Genomic DNA, 15,301 nt, shown 5'->3' on the forward strand with positions numbered 1-15,301 from the left:
TAACGTGCAGGGGCTGCCGGGCTGGGGGTCGGGCTGGTCACCCCGATACCAGGAAGTCACTGTGGTCACATGATGCAGCCAGCAGCGCACAGAGCTAGTGCTGGGATCGGGCAGTGGCTGCTATTACAGGCTGATCGGACCGATCACTCAGATTTCCTCACGATGATTGCAGTTTTGCAGATTGTAAAGTGACCAGGTTCTTAAAGGGGTTTTCCGGGAAGAAATGCTGCTTGTTCATTGGTTGTCCTAGTTGTAAGTAACACATTCCCTAGTCGCTCATCTCGCGCTGCCTGATCTGTGTTGACAGGCTGCAGTGGTGATGACACTACTTTAAACCATATGACCACTGCAGCCAATCACTGAGCGCAGCAGTAACGTGCCATCTATGTTGTCATTGCTGTTGAGCCCAGTGATTGGCTGCAGCGGTCACATGTGCTATAGTTGTGGCGTCACCGCTCCTCCCATGTAAATAATATTTGTGTGCAGGTGATGTGCATTCAGTATTGTGTATTATACACTGTAGTCTTCTGCAGCCAGCGGACCCCTAATCAGTAGGCTGGGGCCAGGTAATGGGGGCTGCTGCTATCAGTGTGTACGCTGGATTACAGTACAAAGACTCCTGAAGACCCTATTGTAGTCCGACCATTGGGGGTGAGACCACCGGCCAAATACAGGGCAACGATGCTAACAAGGGAGGATATATACATATATATGATGTATGCTGCGTATACTGCGGGGGGATGTATGCTGCGTATACTGCGGGGGGATGTATGCTGCGTATACTGCGGGGGGATGTATGCTGCGTATACTGCGGGGGGATGTATGCTGCGTATACTGCGGGGGGATGTATGCTGCGTATACTGCGGGGGGATGTATGCTGCGTATACTGCGGGGGGATGTATGCTGCGTATACTGCGGGGGGATGTATGCTGCGTATACTGCGGGGGGATGTATGCTGCGTATACTGCGGGGGGATGTATGCTGCGTATACTGCGGGGGGATGTATGCTGCGTATACTGCGGGGGGATGTATGCTGCGTATACTGCGGGGGGATGTATGCTGCGTATACTGCGGGGGGATGTATGCTGCGTATACTGCGGGGGGATGTATGCTGCGTATACTGCGGGGGGATGTATGCTGCGTATACTGCGGGGGGATGTATGCTGCGTATACTGCGGGGGGATGTATGCTGCGTATACTGCGGGGGGATGTATGCTGCGTATACTGCGGGGGGATGTATGCTGCGTATACTGCGGGGGGATGTATGCTGCGTATACTGCGGGGGGATGTATGCTGCGTATACTGCGGGGGGATGTATGCTGCGTATACTGCGGGGGGATGTATGCTGCGTATACTGCGGGGGGGATGTATGCTGCGTATACTGCGGGGGGATGTATGCTGCGTATACTGCGGGGGGGATGTATGCTGCGTATACTGCGGGGGGGATGTATGCTGCGTATACTGCGGGGGGGATGTATGCTGCGTATACTTCGGGGGGGATGTATGCTGCGTATACTGCGGGGGGATGTATGCTGCGTATACTGCGGGGGGATGTATGCTGCGTATACTGCGGGGGGATGTATGCTGCGTATACTGCGGGGGGATGTATGCTGCGTATACTGCGGGGGGGATGTATACTGCGGGGGGGATGTATGCTGCGTATACTGCGGGGGGGATGTATGCTGCGTATACTGCGGGGGGGATGTATGCTGCGTATACTGCGGGGGGGATGTATGCTGCGTATACTGCGGGGGGATGTATGCTGCGTATACTGCGGGGGGGATGTATGCTGCGTATACTGCGGGGGGTGTATACTGCGGGGGGTGTATGCTGCGTATAGTGCGGGGGGGGTGTAAGCTGTGTATACTGCGGGGGATGTATGCTGCGTATACTGCGGGGGGGATGTATGCTGCGTATACTGCGGGGGGGATGTATGCTGCGTATACTGCGGGGGGGATGTATGCTGCGTATACTGCGGGGGGATGTATGCTGCGTATACTGCGGGGGGGGATGTATGCTGCGTATACTGCGGGGGGGATGTATGCTGCGTATACTGCGGGGGGGATGTATGCTGCGTATACTGCGGGGGGATGTATGCTGCGTATACTGCGGGGGGATGTATGCTGCGTATACTGCGGGGGGTGTATGCTGCGTATACTGCGGGGGGATGTATGCTGCGGGGGGATGTATGCTGCGGGGGGATGTATGCTGCGGGGGGATGTATGCTGCGGGGGGATGTATGCTGCGTATACTGCGGGGGGTGTATACTGCGGGGGGATGTATGCTGCGGGGGGTGTATGCTGCGTATAGTGCGGGGGGGTGTAAGCTGTGTATACTGTGGGGGATGTATGCTGTGTATACTGCGGGGGATGTATGCTGCGTATACTGCGGGGGGGATGTATGCTGCGTATACTGCGGGGGGGATGTATGCTGCGTATACTGCGGGGGGGATGTATGCTGCGTATACTGCGGGGGGGATGTATGCTGCGTATACGGGGGGGGATGTATGCTGCGTATACTGCGGGGGGATGTATGCTGCGTATACTGCGGGGGGTGTATGCTGCGTATACTGCGGGGGGTGTATACTGCGGGGGGATGTATACTGCGGGGGGATGTATGCTGCGGGGGGATGTATGCTGCGGGGGGATGTATGCTGCGGGGGGATGTATGCTGCGGGGGGTGTATGCTGCGTATAGTGCGGGGGGGGTGTAAGCTGTGTATACTGCGGGGGGATGTAAGCTGTGTATACTGCGGGGGGATGTGTTATGATCCCTAGTGGCTGAGGATCACAAATAGACCAGCAAGTGATTAAACTAAGGACGAGCTCTAGGGAGATGGTAACTGGACTGATCGCAAATCTGAACCTATCCAACACAACTAGAGGTAGCCAGTGAACGTGCCTAAATAATTCCTAGACATCTCGAGCCAGCCTGAGGAACTAGCTACCCCTAAAGAGAAAGAAGGACCTCGCTTGCCTCCAGAGAAATAATCCCCAAAGATATAGAAGCCCCCAACAAATATTAACGGTGAAGTAAGAAGAAGGCACATACATAGGGATGAAATCAGATTCAGCAAAAGAGGCCCACTAGTACTAGAAAGCAGAAAATAGAGCAGGGGTCTATGCGATCAATAAAAAACCCTTACAAAATATCCATCCTGAGATTTCAAGAACCCACACACCAACTAACGGTGTGTGGGGAGAAACTCAGCCCACTAGAGCAACCAGCAAGCGAGGGAATTACATTTTAGCAAGCTGGAACAGAAAACATGATAAACACTGCTGATCAAAAAAAGAGCAAACAAAACTTAGCTTATCCTGGATGGACTGGGAGCAAGGTAGTCAGAAGGAATCTGAGTAGCACTGATTACATCGACAGCCGGCAACAAGTGGACGTAAAACAGAGCTATATAGGAACCTCCCAGAGGATAACGAACCAGCTGATAGCCAGAGACCAGCAGGATAACAGACAAAGCCACCAGGGGGAGCCCAAAGCAAAAGTCACACCAAACCACCAGTGACCACAAGAGGGAGCCTGAACACAGAGTTCACAACAGGGATGTATGCTGTGCATAGTGCGGGGGGGGGATGTATGCTGTGTATAGTGTGGGGGGGGATGTATGCTGTGTATAGTGCCGGGGGGATGTATGCTGTGTATAGTGCCGGGGGGGATGTATGCTGTGTATAGTGCCGGGGGGGGGGATGTATGCTGTGTATAGTGCCGGGGGGGGATGTATGCTGGGTATAGTGCGGGGGGGGGGGATGTATGCTGTGCATAGTGCGGGGGGGGGATGTATGCTGTGTATAGTGCGGGGGGGGATGTATGCTGTGTATAGTGCCGGGGGGATGTATGCTGTGTATAGTGCCGGGGGGGATGTATGCTGTGTATAGTGCCGGGGGGGATGTATGCTGTGTATAGTGCCGGGGGGGGGATGTATGCTGTGTATAGTGCCGGGGGGGGGGATGTATGCTGTGCATAGTGCGGGGGGGGGGATGTATGCTGTGCATAGTGCGGGGGGGGATGTATGCTGTGTATAGTGCGGGGGGGGATGTATGCTGTGTATAGTGCGGGGGGGATGTATGCAGTGTATAGTGCAGGGGGATGTATGCTGTGTATAGTGCGGGGGGGATGTATGCTGTGTATAGTGAGGGGGGGATTTGTATGCTGTGTATAGTGCGGGGGGGGAATTTGTATGCTGTGTATAGTGCGGGGGGGGGAATTTGTATGCTGTGTATAGTGCGGGGGGGGATGTATGCTGTGTATAGTGCGGGGGGGGATGTATGCTGTGTATAGTGCGGGGGGGGGATGTATGCTGTGTATAGTGCGGGGGGGGATGTATGCTGTGTATAGTGTGGGGGGGATGTATGCTGTGTATAGTGCGGGGGGGATGTATGCTGTGTATAGTGCGGGGGGATGTATGCTGTGTATAGTGCGGGGGGGATGTATGCTGTGTATAGTACGGGGGGGATGTATGCTGTGTATAGTACGGGGGGGATGTATGCTGTGTATAGTGCCGGGGGGATGTATGCTGTGTATAGTGCGGGGGGGGGGGGGGAATGTATGCTGCGTATAGTGCGGGGTGATGTATGCTGTGTATACTGCGGGGGATGTATGCTGTGTATAGTATGGGGGGGATGTATGCTGTGTATAGTGCGGGGGGGATGTATGCTGTGTATACTGCGGGGGGGATGTATGCTGTGTATACTGCGGGGGATGTACGCTGTGTATAGTGCGGGGGGGATGTGCGCTCCGTGTGCTGGTGGGGAGATGCGCGCTGCGTGTACATGTGGGGGGGGAAACAATTTCCAAAAAATAATGTTAGAATTGCTTTCTTTTTTTTCTCAGTTTCACCTCACGTGGATTTTTTACCCTTTTTTTCCCAGTTAACTTTGTGGTAAAAAGAATGGTGTAGTTCAGAATTACCACTCATCCCGCAAAAAACAAGCCCTCATGTCTATGTGGAGAGAAAAATAAAAAAGTCATGACTCTTGGAAGAAGGGGGGAAATGAAAGTGAGAAAGTGAAAATTAGCTCCGATCGCTGATGTTTACCCAATAAAATGTCGCTGTCAGTCATGGGGAGTCGATGGGTTACCATGGCAGTAGGGAGCCTATTGAAGGCCCCATGGCTGCCATCTTAATCCTGGGCTTCAGGGCATTTTGTCAGTTGTGGCACGCTGGAAAAGTCCAATGTATCTAAATATACATTATCTAAACAGTAGAGTAAATGCTGAGAAGAATAAAGCTTGAAGCGGTAGAACTGCCGTTTCTTAGTCATCAAAATCCTTTACCTCAGAAATCCCTAAAAAGCGATAACAAAATGGTATCAATAAAAGCTACTGCTGCAACGACACAAAAAAGTCAAATCAAAGCTCTCACAAGATAGCGACAAACAAAAATATGTACTTTTTTTTCTTACAAAGATCAGAATTTTTTTTAAATCACTAAAATATAAAAAGTTGTCCTTCATAAATCAAATCCTCATATGGCTATGCTAGCTTAAAAAAAAAAAAAAAAAAAAAAAAAAAAGCTCTTGGAAGAAAGGGAGGAAAAATGAAAACACAAAAACAAAAAATTGGCTGGTTCTTGAAAGTGTTGTCATCCATGAATAAATCTGGTAGACAGCAATTCTGCCTCAAATATTCCATAATTCAGTAGAATTTTTCTGTAATTAGTAAATCTGCCCTGTTCAGTTTTTGCTCAGCTGGTAGATGGTGGCCCTCGGTAAGGTATTTTTTTCTCTGATGGTGATTTTCCATTTCATCCAGTAGAAGTAACCGGAGCATTGTCTATATGCAGACATGATGGGCATTTGCTTGCGGGACAAGTTTTTATATGTTTTCTGTAGCAGGTGTACATGAGACGTCACCTGTCACACACAGTATTCCCATCTTTGACTTTATATACCATAAATATCTAATTGGTGCGGTTCCACATTTGTGGAGAATATGAATCTTGCACTCATGAGAAGAGGACACAAGACAGCCATACATTTATTTTTGCTCACTTTTATATAGCGCCATTAATTCCACAGCGCTTTACAGACACTATCGTCACTGTCCCTATTGGGGCTCACAATCTAAATTCCCTATCATTATGTTTTTCGAGTGTGGGAGGAAACCGGAGTACCTGGACGAAGTTTGTGCCTTTCTTTTCTGAAGGTCCACAACTTCCATATACTACAATGGTCAGATCCTCCAGTATAAGAATGGTAAATCTCAGTACCCGCTCTTCACGATTCTTCTCTTACATGGAAGATCCTTGTGCGTAGCCACTAGAGGGCGCTCACATGTTTTCCAATCCCTGCATTGGAATGTATGCTAGGTGCAGAGGAGTGTGAGGGAGCGTCCAGAACTCAGCTCTCTGTATCAGAAGGATGAAGCTGTCTTGACAGTTGGGTCCTTCTAATCCATCAGGATACAGACAAACCCTACATCTAGGTGTGGATCCGTGCCAGTATGGCCGGGTGTACTCCGAGCAGCATTGTCTAACCTTGCACTCATGTGTTGGCTTTAATGCGGGCATTCTGGCTAACTCTTTTTCACACTTGGCCAGGGCAAAGGTTCATTGACTCCACTAGTATCTAGTAATGGATACCCTGAAAGTTTATGTGACACTGTTGATGAACTGTATATTTTTCAGGATGCATTTGGAAGCCGTGCTGAGATCATCGGCCCGCCATGCCAGGCCTGCCGGACTCACACTCGAGTATGGCACCGCAGGATTTCGGACCAAAGCAGAACATCTGGAACATGTTATGTACCGCATGGGCTTACTAGCTGTGCTAAGGTCAAAGAAGACCAAGGCTGTTATTGGAGTTATGGTCACTGCCTCTCACAACCCTGAGGTTAGTGGAAATGGCTTATGTTTTGTTTTCTGACATCATGGTGTACCCGATGACATCACTGAACCGTTCTTACCTAGGAAGATAATGGGGTAAAGCTAGTGGATCCTATGGGAGAAATGCTTGTTCAGGAATGGGAGTCGTATGCTACTAACCTGGCGAATGCTGAGGAGCACGAATTACAGACGGTGCTGACGAACATAATCAAGCAGGAGTCCATCAGCATGCAGGACGCGTCGTGTGTAGCCATCGGAAGAGATACACGGTAAGCACAGTGAAGGTCTCTGGCTCGGCTCAGTCCACACTTGCTCTGTGGTTTCCAATACATCCGGATACCAATACACTTAACTGGATCTGCCGCTTCCCGTATGGTGGCAGAAGGTTGCACATCTCCACCCAGAGGTAGGAGCGACCTAGCGGTGTCGAGTCACTGGGACTTGCTTCATTTGGTATTTAATAAGCTACAATATTTTTTTTATGTGGGATTTGTATGGAAAAGCTCTCAGTATAATATTGCCCTAATAGTAAAGTCCCATGTACCTACATGGTTGTCTCATTACAGTCCGGCAAATGATGGGGCTCTAATATGGGCATGTCTATGAGGACTAACATGTCCTTCTTCTTTTTTTTTTTGCAAAACCAGTATTGTGACTATTTTGTCACATTGTTATAAATTACTAGTAGATAGCCTGACCTAGGGCGGTGACTGTAATAGATCGGCTTAAGGGCAGAGTTCTTGTGCCAGAAGCACTTAGCGACTTTTGACGTTTTCCCTCCAGTTTGAATCAGCTATGTGAAAATGGAGAGGGATGGGGCATGGCCACGCACGGCCATAAAATCAATCAAAAGTGATGGCTGTTGTACGTCAGAAATGCTACTCAAGTCCTTGACTGAAGGAGCATTTCTGGCACAATGCACGGAGGCACACGGCACTTGGGAAAGATGCCGAATTCAATAAGTGGCGCGCTCCCATTAATGCCTCCTACTCCTGTAAGACCGGTGCAGCGCGATTGTGCGCTATGCTGTTCTTCATGAATGTCTATGTCTCTATTTGCAGGCCTAGCAGTGACCGCCTTTCCCTTGCAGTTGTGGATGGAATTTCTGCTCTTGAATCCAAATACCAAGGTACGTAAAATGCTGACCGGTGTTATATGCTACATATTTCTCAGCGTCTGGTAGAATTATTATCAGATATTCTGGAGACAAGACTCGTCAACTGACCACTTATTACATTGTCTAATTATCGGAGGACATTCCCATGAGTTTCTCCACTTATTACGTGTTTAGCTACATGCATTGTTTTCAGTGTTTTTGAGTGCTATTTTTTACATGTGTTTTTTAATCATGCTCACGACGCTGTTTTTGTTTTTTACCTCCTCTTGGCACATAATCTTTTAAATAAATCTAAATAAACCAGCGCTTCCACCTGAAAAATAGATTAAAAGATTGATTTATGCAGATTTCTGTACAATCTGCCTTCATGTTACAGTACGGAGTATAAATGTGATCAGCGCTAATATGTCTGAAGTAGTGATTACAAGCTGTGATCAGACCTGTATAGATGAGGGCCGCTGGACACGTGATGGCTAACAGGTAGCCATTAGGGAAAGTCTTTGTATAGACTGCATGTCCTGAAGTTCCGTGCTGCTCGTCACAAAATGTTCAAATATACACAGGCATTTTTTTTTATTTAAACATTTTCCTAGTTTTCAATACTTTCTGGTATTTGGCTTTGACAAACCTTTGATACGGCCATGTGAGGATTATTTGCGTTTTATACCTGCGGGATTTCTGCATCTAATGCAATTTTATGGGGAAAGTCTGCACATAAAACTCAGCATACCCGCAAGAGAAATTTACATGTTGTGGATTTGAAACACGCACCAGAGGTCAGTTTATGCTGTATTAAAAAAAAAAGCACAGATTTCTATAAATCCCATCTACTTCTTTGGAATTGTAAGACTCATCATGGGAACTTAAAGGGAACCTGTCACCCTGTTTTTTGAAGATGAGCTAAAAATAGCGTTAAATAGGGGCAGAGCTGGGCGTTACATTAGTGCCTTTATTACCCACCTATGCTGCTGAAATACCTTTGTAAAGTCGCCGTTTTGTGCTGTCACTCACGCTGGTCTGGTCCTATGGGCGTGGTGACAGCGCTGTTTCTACCCCAGATCAGGCTCATCATTCCGTTGGTGGCGTAGTGGTGTGCGCATGTCCAACAGAGAATATCCACTGCCTAGGTGATGAAAAAGAGCGCGATCTGCGCTATTCAGCCGTTTACCGGTGGGCGCGGCCATCTTTCCTGTGGCCGCGCGTGCGCAGATGGAGCGCTCTGCTGCCCGGGACTTCAGGAAAATGGCCGCGGGATTCCGCGCGTGCGCAGATGGAGATCGCGGCGGCCATTTTCCTGAAGCCCCGGGCAGCAGAGCGCTCCATCTGCGCACGCGCGGCCACAGAAAGATGGCCGCGCCCACCGGTAAACGGCTGAATAGCGCAGATCGCGCTGTTTTACATCTCCTGGGCAGTGGATATTCTCTGTTGGATATGCGCACACCACTACGCCACCAACGTAATGATGAGCAGGATTCTGGGGGAGAAACAGCGCTGTCACCACGCCCATAGGACCAGACCAGCGTGAGTGACAGCAGAAAACGGCGACTTTACAAAGGTATTTCAGCAGCATAGGTGGGTAATAAAGGCACACAAAGACACTAATGCAACGCCCAGCTCTGCCCCTATTTAACGCTATTTTTAGCTCATCTTCAAAAAACGGGGTGACAGGTTCCCTTTAAAGGAGTATTCCCATCTCCAAGATCCTATCCCAATATGTAGTAGGTATAATAATAATATTGGCAAATACCTCCAATTAGAAATGTAGTATAGTTTTTCTGATTCTCTATGTCTCTTTCCTCATGTGCAGGTATTGCAGGACCTTGGGTATCTATGGTTATAACCATTGATACAGTGACAGTTAGTTGTTAGTGGTCGTAACCATGGATACTCTAAGGTCCAGCAATGCCTGCGCATGAGGAAAGAGACGTAGACAATCAGAAGAACTATACTACGTTTCTAATTGGAGGCGTTTACTAATATTATTATTATTATACCTTCTAAATATTGGGATAGGATTTTGGGGATGGGAAAACCCCTTTAGCCTAAAGGTTAGGCTATGTGCACACGTAGGTTCGGGTCCCTGTGGGTTCTCCCCCAGCGGATTTGATAAATCTGCAGGGCAAAACCGCAGCGGTTATCCCTGCAGATTTATCACGTTTTGTCTTGCAGTTTCCGCTGCGGGCTTTGGTTTTACTATTGATGCTGCATATGCAGCATCAATAGTAATGTTAAAAATGTTAAATGTTAAAAATAAAAAAAAAATACTCACCCCCTCTGACGTCCCGATCTCCTCGGCGCTGCACGCGGCGGTCCGTTTCCAAAGATGCTGTGCGAGCAGGACCTTCGTGACGTCACGGTCATGTGACCGCGGCGTCATCACGGTCATGTGACCGCGACGTCACCGCAGGTCCTGCTCGCACAGCAAACCTGAGACCGGACGGCCGCGTGCAGCGCTGAGAGGTGAGTATATCATTATTTTTTATTTTTATTCTTTTTTTTTTACCACAAATGTGTTTCCCAGGGCCTGGAGGAGAGTCTCCTCTCCTCCACCCCGGGTACCACCCGCACATTAGCCGCTTACTTCCCGCATTGTGGACACAGCCCCATGCGGGAAGTAAGCGGATCAATGCATTTCTATGTGTGCAGAATCGCTGCGATTCTGCACAAAGAAGTGACATGCTGCGGGTTGTAAACCGCTGCGTTTCTGCGCGTTTTTTCCCGCAGCATGTGCACAGCGGTTTGCGGTTTCTATACGGTTTACATGCAGCATCAAAATCGCAGCGGATCCGCGGTAAAACCCGCAAAGTGTGAACATGGCCTAAGAGATGTAGTGACTGAGGGTTCAGTACTAAATGTTCATGGCCTAGAGGAAGAAAAGCGAGGTGGGGCAATTTCTCCTGCAAGTAAAAGGCATAGCTGTAGATGGGAAAGCTATGTAGTGTGCTAAAATGATAGGAAGGAGGGTTCAGGTGACTCCTATTTATGCTTTACTATTTGCCGGACACACTTTCAAGATTTGCTATGGATAACTTGTTACATTAGTGTGAAGGCTAATACAGGTTGTTGACAAATCCGTGTAGTCACATCAAACTGCATACTGGCTGAGAGACCAGTTCTGGGAAAGGAAGGCATTGGACAATGGCTTGAACAGTGCATCCTGGGAAGTGGTAAAGGAGGTTCCTGCACCTGTAGTGCTGGCAGAATGCTGAAGAAGAGGAAGCTCTCACTCAAGAAGTGTGGATGGCAAGTTGCTGAGCATGAGAAATAACAGTTCCTGGACATATTAGACTGGTATATAAACCAAAAGCAGTTCTAACTTGTAGGGTGTAAGGTAAGGAAGATACTGCTTTCCATAGGTTTTGGATGGAAGAACAGTTAAGCGTTAAAGCGCAGCTCTGTTATTGTGAGGGACCTAATGAACATTTACAATGCACCACTGGATTTTTGCAGCACTCAGTGCTATTAATGTTGTGTTTGCAGATTATGGCCTGGTGACCACACCACAGCTACACTACATTGTGTGCTGCCGCAATACAGATGGAAGATACGGGGAGCCGACTGTTGAAGGATACTACCAAAAACTGTCCAAAGCGTTTATTGAGTTAGTCAAACAGGTGCCACAAACCATTCATCAGAACTTTATATTAAGAATACAATTTACAGAAATGCTGACGTATAGCCTCTAATGAAATAACATATTTTTGTCTCTCATTAGTCTCCTGACTGTGAATCAGAAAAGAAGTGCTTGAGCATAGATGGGGCCAATGGCATCGGTGCCTTGAAGATAAAGGAGATTGAGCCGCATCTTCAGTCCATGCTTCCCCTACAGCTGTTCAATGATGGCTCCAATGGGAGATTAAACCACATGTGCGGAGCAGACTATGTGAAGGTTCAGCAAAAACTTCCCGAAGGTAAATGTGATCTTGAGTAAAGATGGGCGGAGCAGTTAAAAAACAAACAAATTTTGGGTACCAGAACAGTACCCGGACTCCATTCACTTGAATGTGGTGCCCGAACATCAGTGTTTGCCACACTGTGATGTCCATGGCAGCGCAGGAACCAGAGATTATGATCAGTGGTAAAATTATTACCGCCGGTCAGGCAGCTGTGGTTCCCACTCTGTCAAATGACAGCGTGAGCCCGCAGCTGTGATCGGAGGTAAAAAGTTTAACTCCGGTCACTGACGTCAGCTGATGGGACACTACTGCTTCCATCAGCCTAGCCTGCTGCTGCTAATAACAGTGAGAGCAGGCAGCGGCTGATGGGAGTATTCATCAGCCTGCATTCTAAATAAAAAATTTAAAGAAAAAAAAAAGTGGGTTCCCCTGTATTTTTGATAACCAGCCTTGCTAAAGCAGACAGCTGGGGGCTGGTATTCTCAAGCTTGTAAGGGGCCATGGATATTGGCTTTCACCCCCACCCCATTCTAAAAATAGCAGCCCACAGCCGTTGGTGCTTTGCCCAGCTCTTCCCACTTGCCTTGTAGCGGTGGCAAGTGGGGTTCATATTTGTGGGGTTGATGTCACCTTTCTATTGTCAGGTGACATCAAGCCCACGGGTTAGTAATGGAGAGGTGTCTATAAGACACCTCTCGAGTACTACTCATATAGTTGTATGGTAAATAATGACACAGCCCGAATAAAGTCCTTTAATTGAAAGAATGACACAGACTCCTTTAATGATTCTAAATTAAACCATACATCATCGCCCATTCCATTGACGCCATAGTCTCCTGTAATAAAACAAAACTAAAAACCACAACCATATCCTTCACCTGTCCGTCGTTTTGTCCCACGCCGTAATCCATGTCTGGGGATAAACAGTTATCAACCCAGACGGTGCCATGTTGCGACTGTCCAGGATGAGAACCACTGGGAGAATGCACTGCTGTGAGCGCAGCATCAGTCGCTAGCGACGACTTAATTGAGGTTACCACTGGTCACTGAGGCTGCTTTCCCAGCCGGACCCCTGAACTGCGGAGACCTCAGTGAGATGCTCGCAAGCACAGTGAGAAAGTCTTAACTGTACAGCGGTAAGCTCAGAAAGTTCACCGCAGTTCACTGTGAGAAATTTCTCCCAATGAACTGCGGTGAACTCACGTCTGCACCGTGATGCTTTTTCTCATTGTGCCCGAACAGTAGGTCTTTGGTACGGACGCCGAACTTTACTGTTCTGGTTTGCCCATCTCTAGTCTTGAGATAACATGACGTCCTCTGGGTTTCCTTCAAACACTTTGTTGTGGGGGGCTTGAGATTGAGGTGTCCCTAAACTTTACCGGACACCCGAATGACCAATCTGTCAAATTATGTATCAATATATTTCACAATATTGCATAAATGGACAGAGTGGAAAACTCTGCAGTGGCATTATCTCTTCATTCGAGATGAGACTATGAAAATTCATCTTTTACACATTTCCTATTGTAGAACCTTCTATTCAGCGTGGCGGTGTCGTACAGGTACAGCATTCATCTACTTCAGAAACTGATATTTGGGGACTTCTCAGCAAATCAAATCAACCAGCAGAGTGCTTATAATTGGTATCTACAAGTAGTAGGAACTTTACGGCACCGACTAATAAGGAGGACATTTTTCTCTTTATTACATTTATTTAAAAACTGTGAGGACCGCTTAGATACACAACAAGTAGGTGGCCCATAGCCCTTGCACGCTATGCTATCTTATTCTATGAATAAGGGAAATTTTTACTCATCATGACAGGAGATTGTTGAAACCTACATTACACGTGTCACATATTTTGTGAACTTGCTGTTTATATTTGCCCTGAATATTAGTGGTGTTTGTATGGCCCACATATGGCATCCTGTAGGATAAGCTGTATATCGTTCTTGCCAAGTACACTTGCTTCTCACCAGCACCTTGAGTCTGAGTTTCTCTTTTTCCTCTTCCTGTGTCTGCAGGTATTGATGTGAGGCCCGGAGAGCGATGCTGTTCATTTGATGGTGATGCTGACCGCATTGTTTACTACTACAAGGACAGCGAGGATCGCTTCCACCTTCTAGATGGGGATAAGATTGCCACACTGATCAGCACTTTTATCAAAGAACTCTTAGTAAAGGTGACTTAGTCCGTATCATATGTGAAAGACGGGCGCACTTAGACCCCTGTTCATCAAGATTTTTATGCCAGGATTCTGGTGTAAATGGCTTTGAAAAATCACAAACTTTGTGCACCACACACAGTTGTACAAAAATGTTGCATTTTTATGCTACGGTAGTCTCACCTGGCTCCGTCAAAATGGGTGGAGCTTGGACTGAACACCTCTTAATGAATCAGGCACCTCTGATTCCAGCATTCTCCTTCTTCAAGACCTTCATGAACGTCCTTCTTTATGAATCAGGCATTAAAGGAGTTGTCCACTACTAGGACAACCCCTTAATGATTTAATTGTTTGGACCTAATGAAATAAAAAAGCCTATACTCACTTCCACGGTCCTCGCCTTCTGTTGAGCTGAACATAGTTACATAGTTACATAGTTATTAAGGTTGAAGGAAGACTGTAAGTCCATCTAGTTCAACCCATAGCCTAACCTAACATGCCCTAACATGTTGATCCAGGGGAAGGCAAAAAAACCCCATGTGGCAAAGAGTAACTCCACCATGGGGAAAAAAATTCCTTCCCGACTCCACATACGGCAATCAGACTAGTTCCCTGGATCAACGCCTTGTCAAGGAATCTAATATTTATACCCTGTAATATTATACTTTTCCAGAAAGGTATCCAGTCCCCTCTTAAATTGAAGCAATGAGTCACTCATCACAACATCATACGGCAGAGAGTTCCATAGTCTCACTGCTCTTACAGTAAAGAATCCGCGTCTGTTATTATGCTTAAACCTTCTTTCCTCCAGACGTAGAGGATGCCCCCTTGTCCCTGTCTCAGGTCTATGATTAAAAAGATCATCAGAAAGGTCTTTGTACTGTCCCCTCATATATTTATACATTAAAATAAGATCACCCCTTAGTCTTCGTTTTTCCAAACTAAATAGCCCCAAGTGTAATAACCTATCTTGGTATGGCAGACCCCCCAGTCCTCTAATAACCTTGGTCGCTCTTCTCTGCACCCGCTCCAGTTCAGCTATGTCTTTCTTATACACCGGAGACCAGAACTGTGCACAGTATTCTAAGTGTGGTCGAACTAGTGACTTGTATAGAGGTAAAATTATGTTCTCCTCATGAGCATCTATGCCTCTTTTAATACATCCCATTATTTTATTTGCCTTTGTAGCAGCTGCCTGACACTGGCCACTGAATATGAGTTTGTCATCCACCCATACACCCAGGTCTTTTTCATTGACGGTTTTGCCCAGAGTTTTAGAATTAAGCA

General features: G+C 47.4%; 1 protein-coding gene across 2 annotated transcripts in view; it reads left to right on the forward strand.

Moving 5' to 3' along the window:
* Window positions 1–15,301, forward strand: part of PGM3 (phosphoglucomutase 3) — a 30,567-nt gene that overhangs the window by 134 nt on the left and 15,132 nt on the right. Inside the window, exons 1-7 of one of the 2 annotated variants that reach the window (XM_077289807.1) lie at window positions 5–252; window positions 6,640–6,844; window positions 6,922–7,106; window positions 7,899–7,966; window positions 11,435–11,568; window positions 11,670–11,865; window positions 13,875–14,032. In XM_077289807.1, the coding sequence (XP_077145922.1) occupies window positions 6,641–6,844; window positions 6,922–7,106; window positions 7,899–7,966; window positions 11,435–11,568; window positions 11,670–11,865; window positions 13,875–14,032 (945 nt within the window). In that variant the 5' untranslated portion in view covers window positions 5–252; window position 6,640. Of the gene's footprint in view, window positions 1–4; window positions 253–6,639; window positions 6,845–6,921; window positions 7,107–7,898; window positions 7,967–11,434; window positions 11,569–11,669; window positions 11,866–13,874; window positions 14,033–15,301 lie in introns of those variants that run through there. The other variant, XM_077289806.1, reaches the window with a different exon arrangement.

Source organism: Ranitomeya variabilis, chromosome 2 (genome assembly GCF_051348905.1).
Source record: "Ranitomeya variabilis isolate aRanVar5 chromosome 2, aRanVar5.hap1, whole genome shotgun sequence".
In the NCBI taxonomy this organism is placed as follows: Eukaryota; Metazoa; Chordata; class Amphibia; order Anura; family Dendrobatidae; genus Ranitomeya; species Ranitomeya variabilis.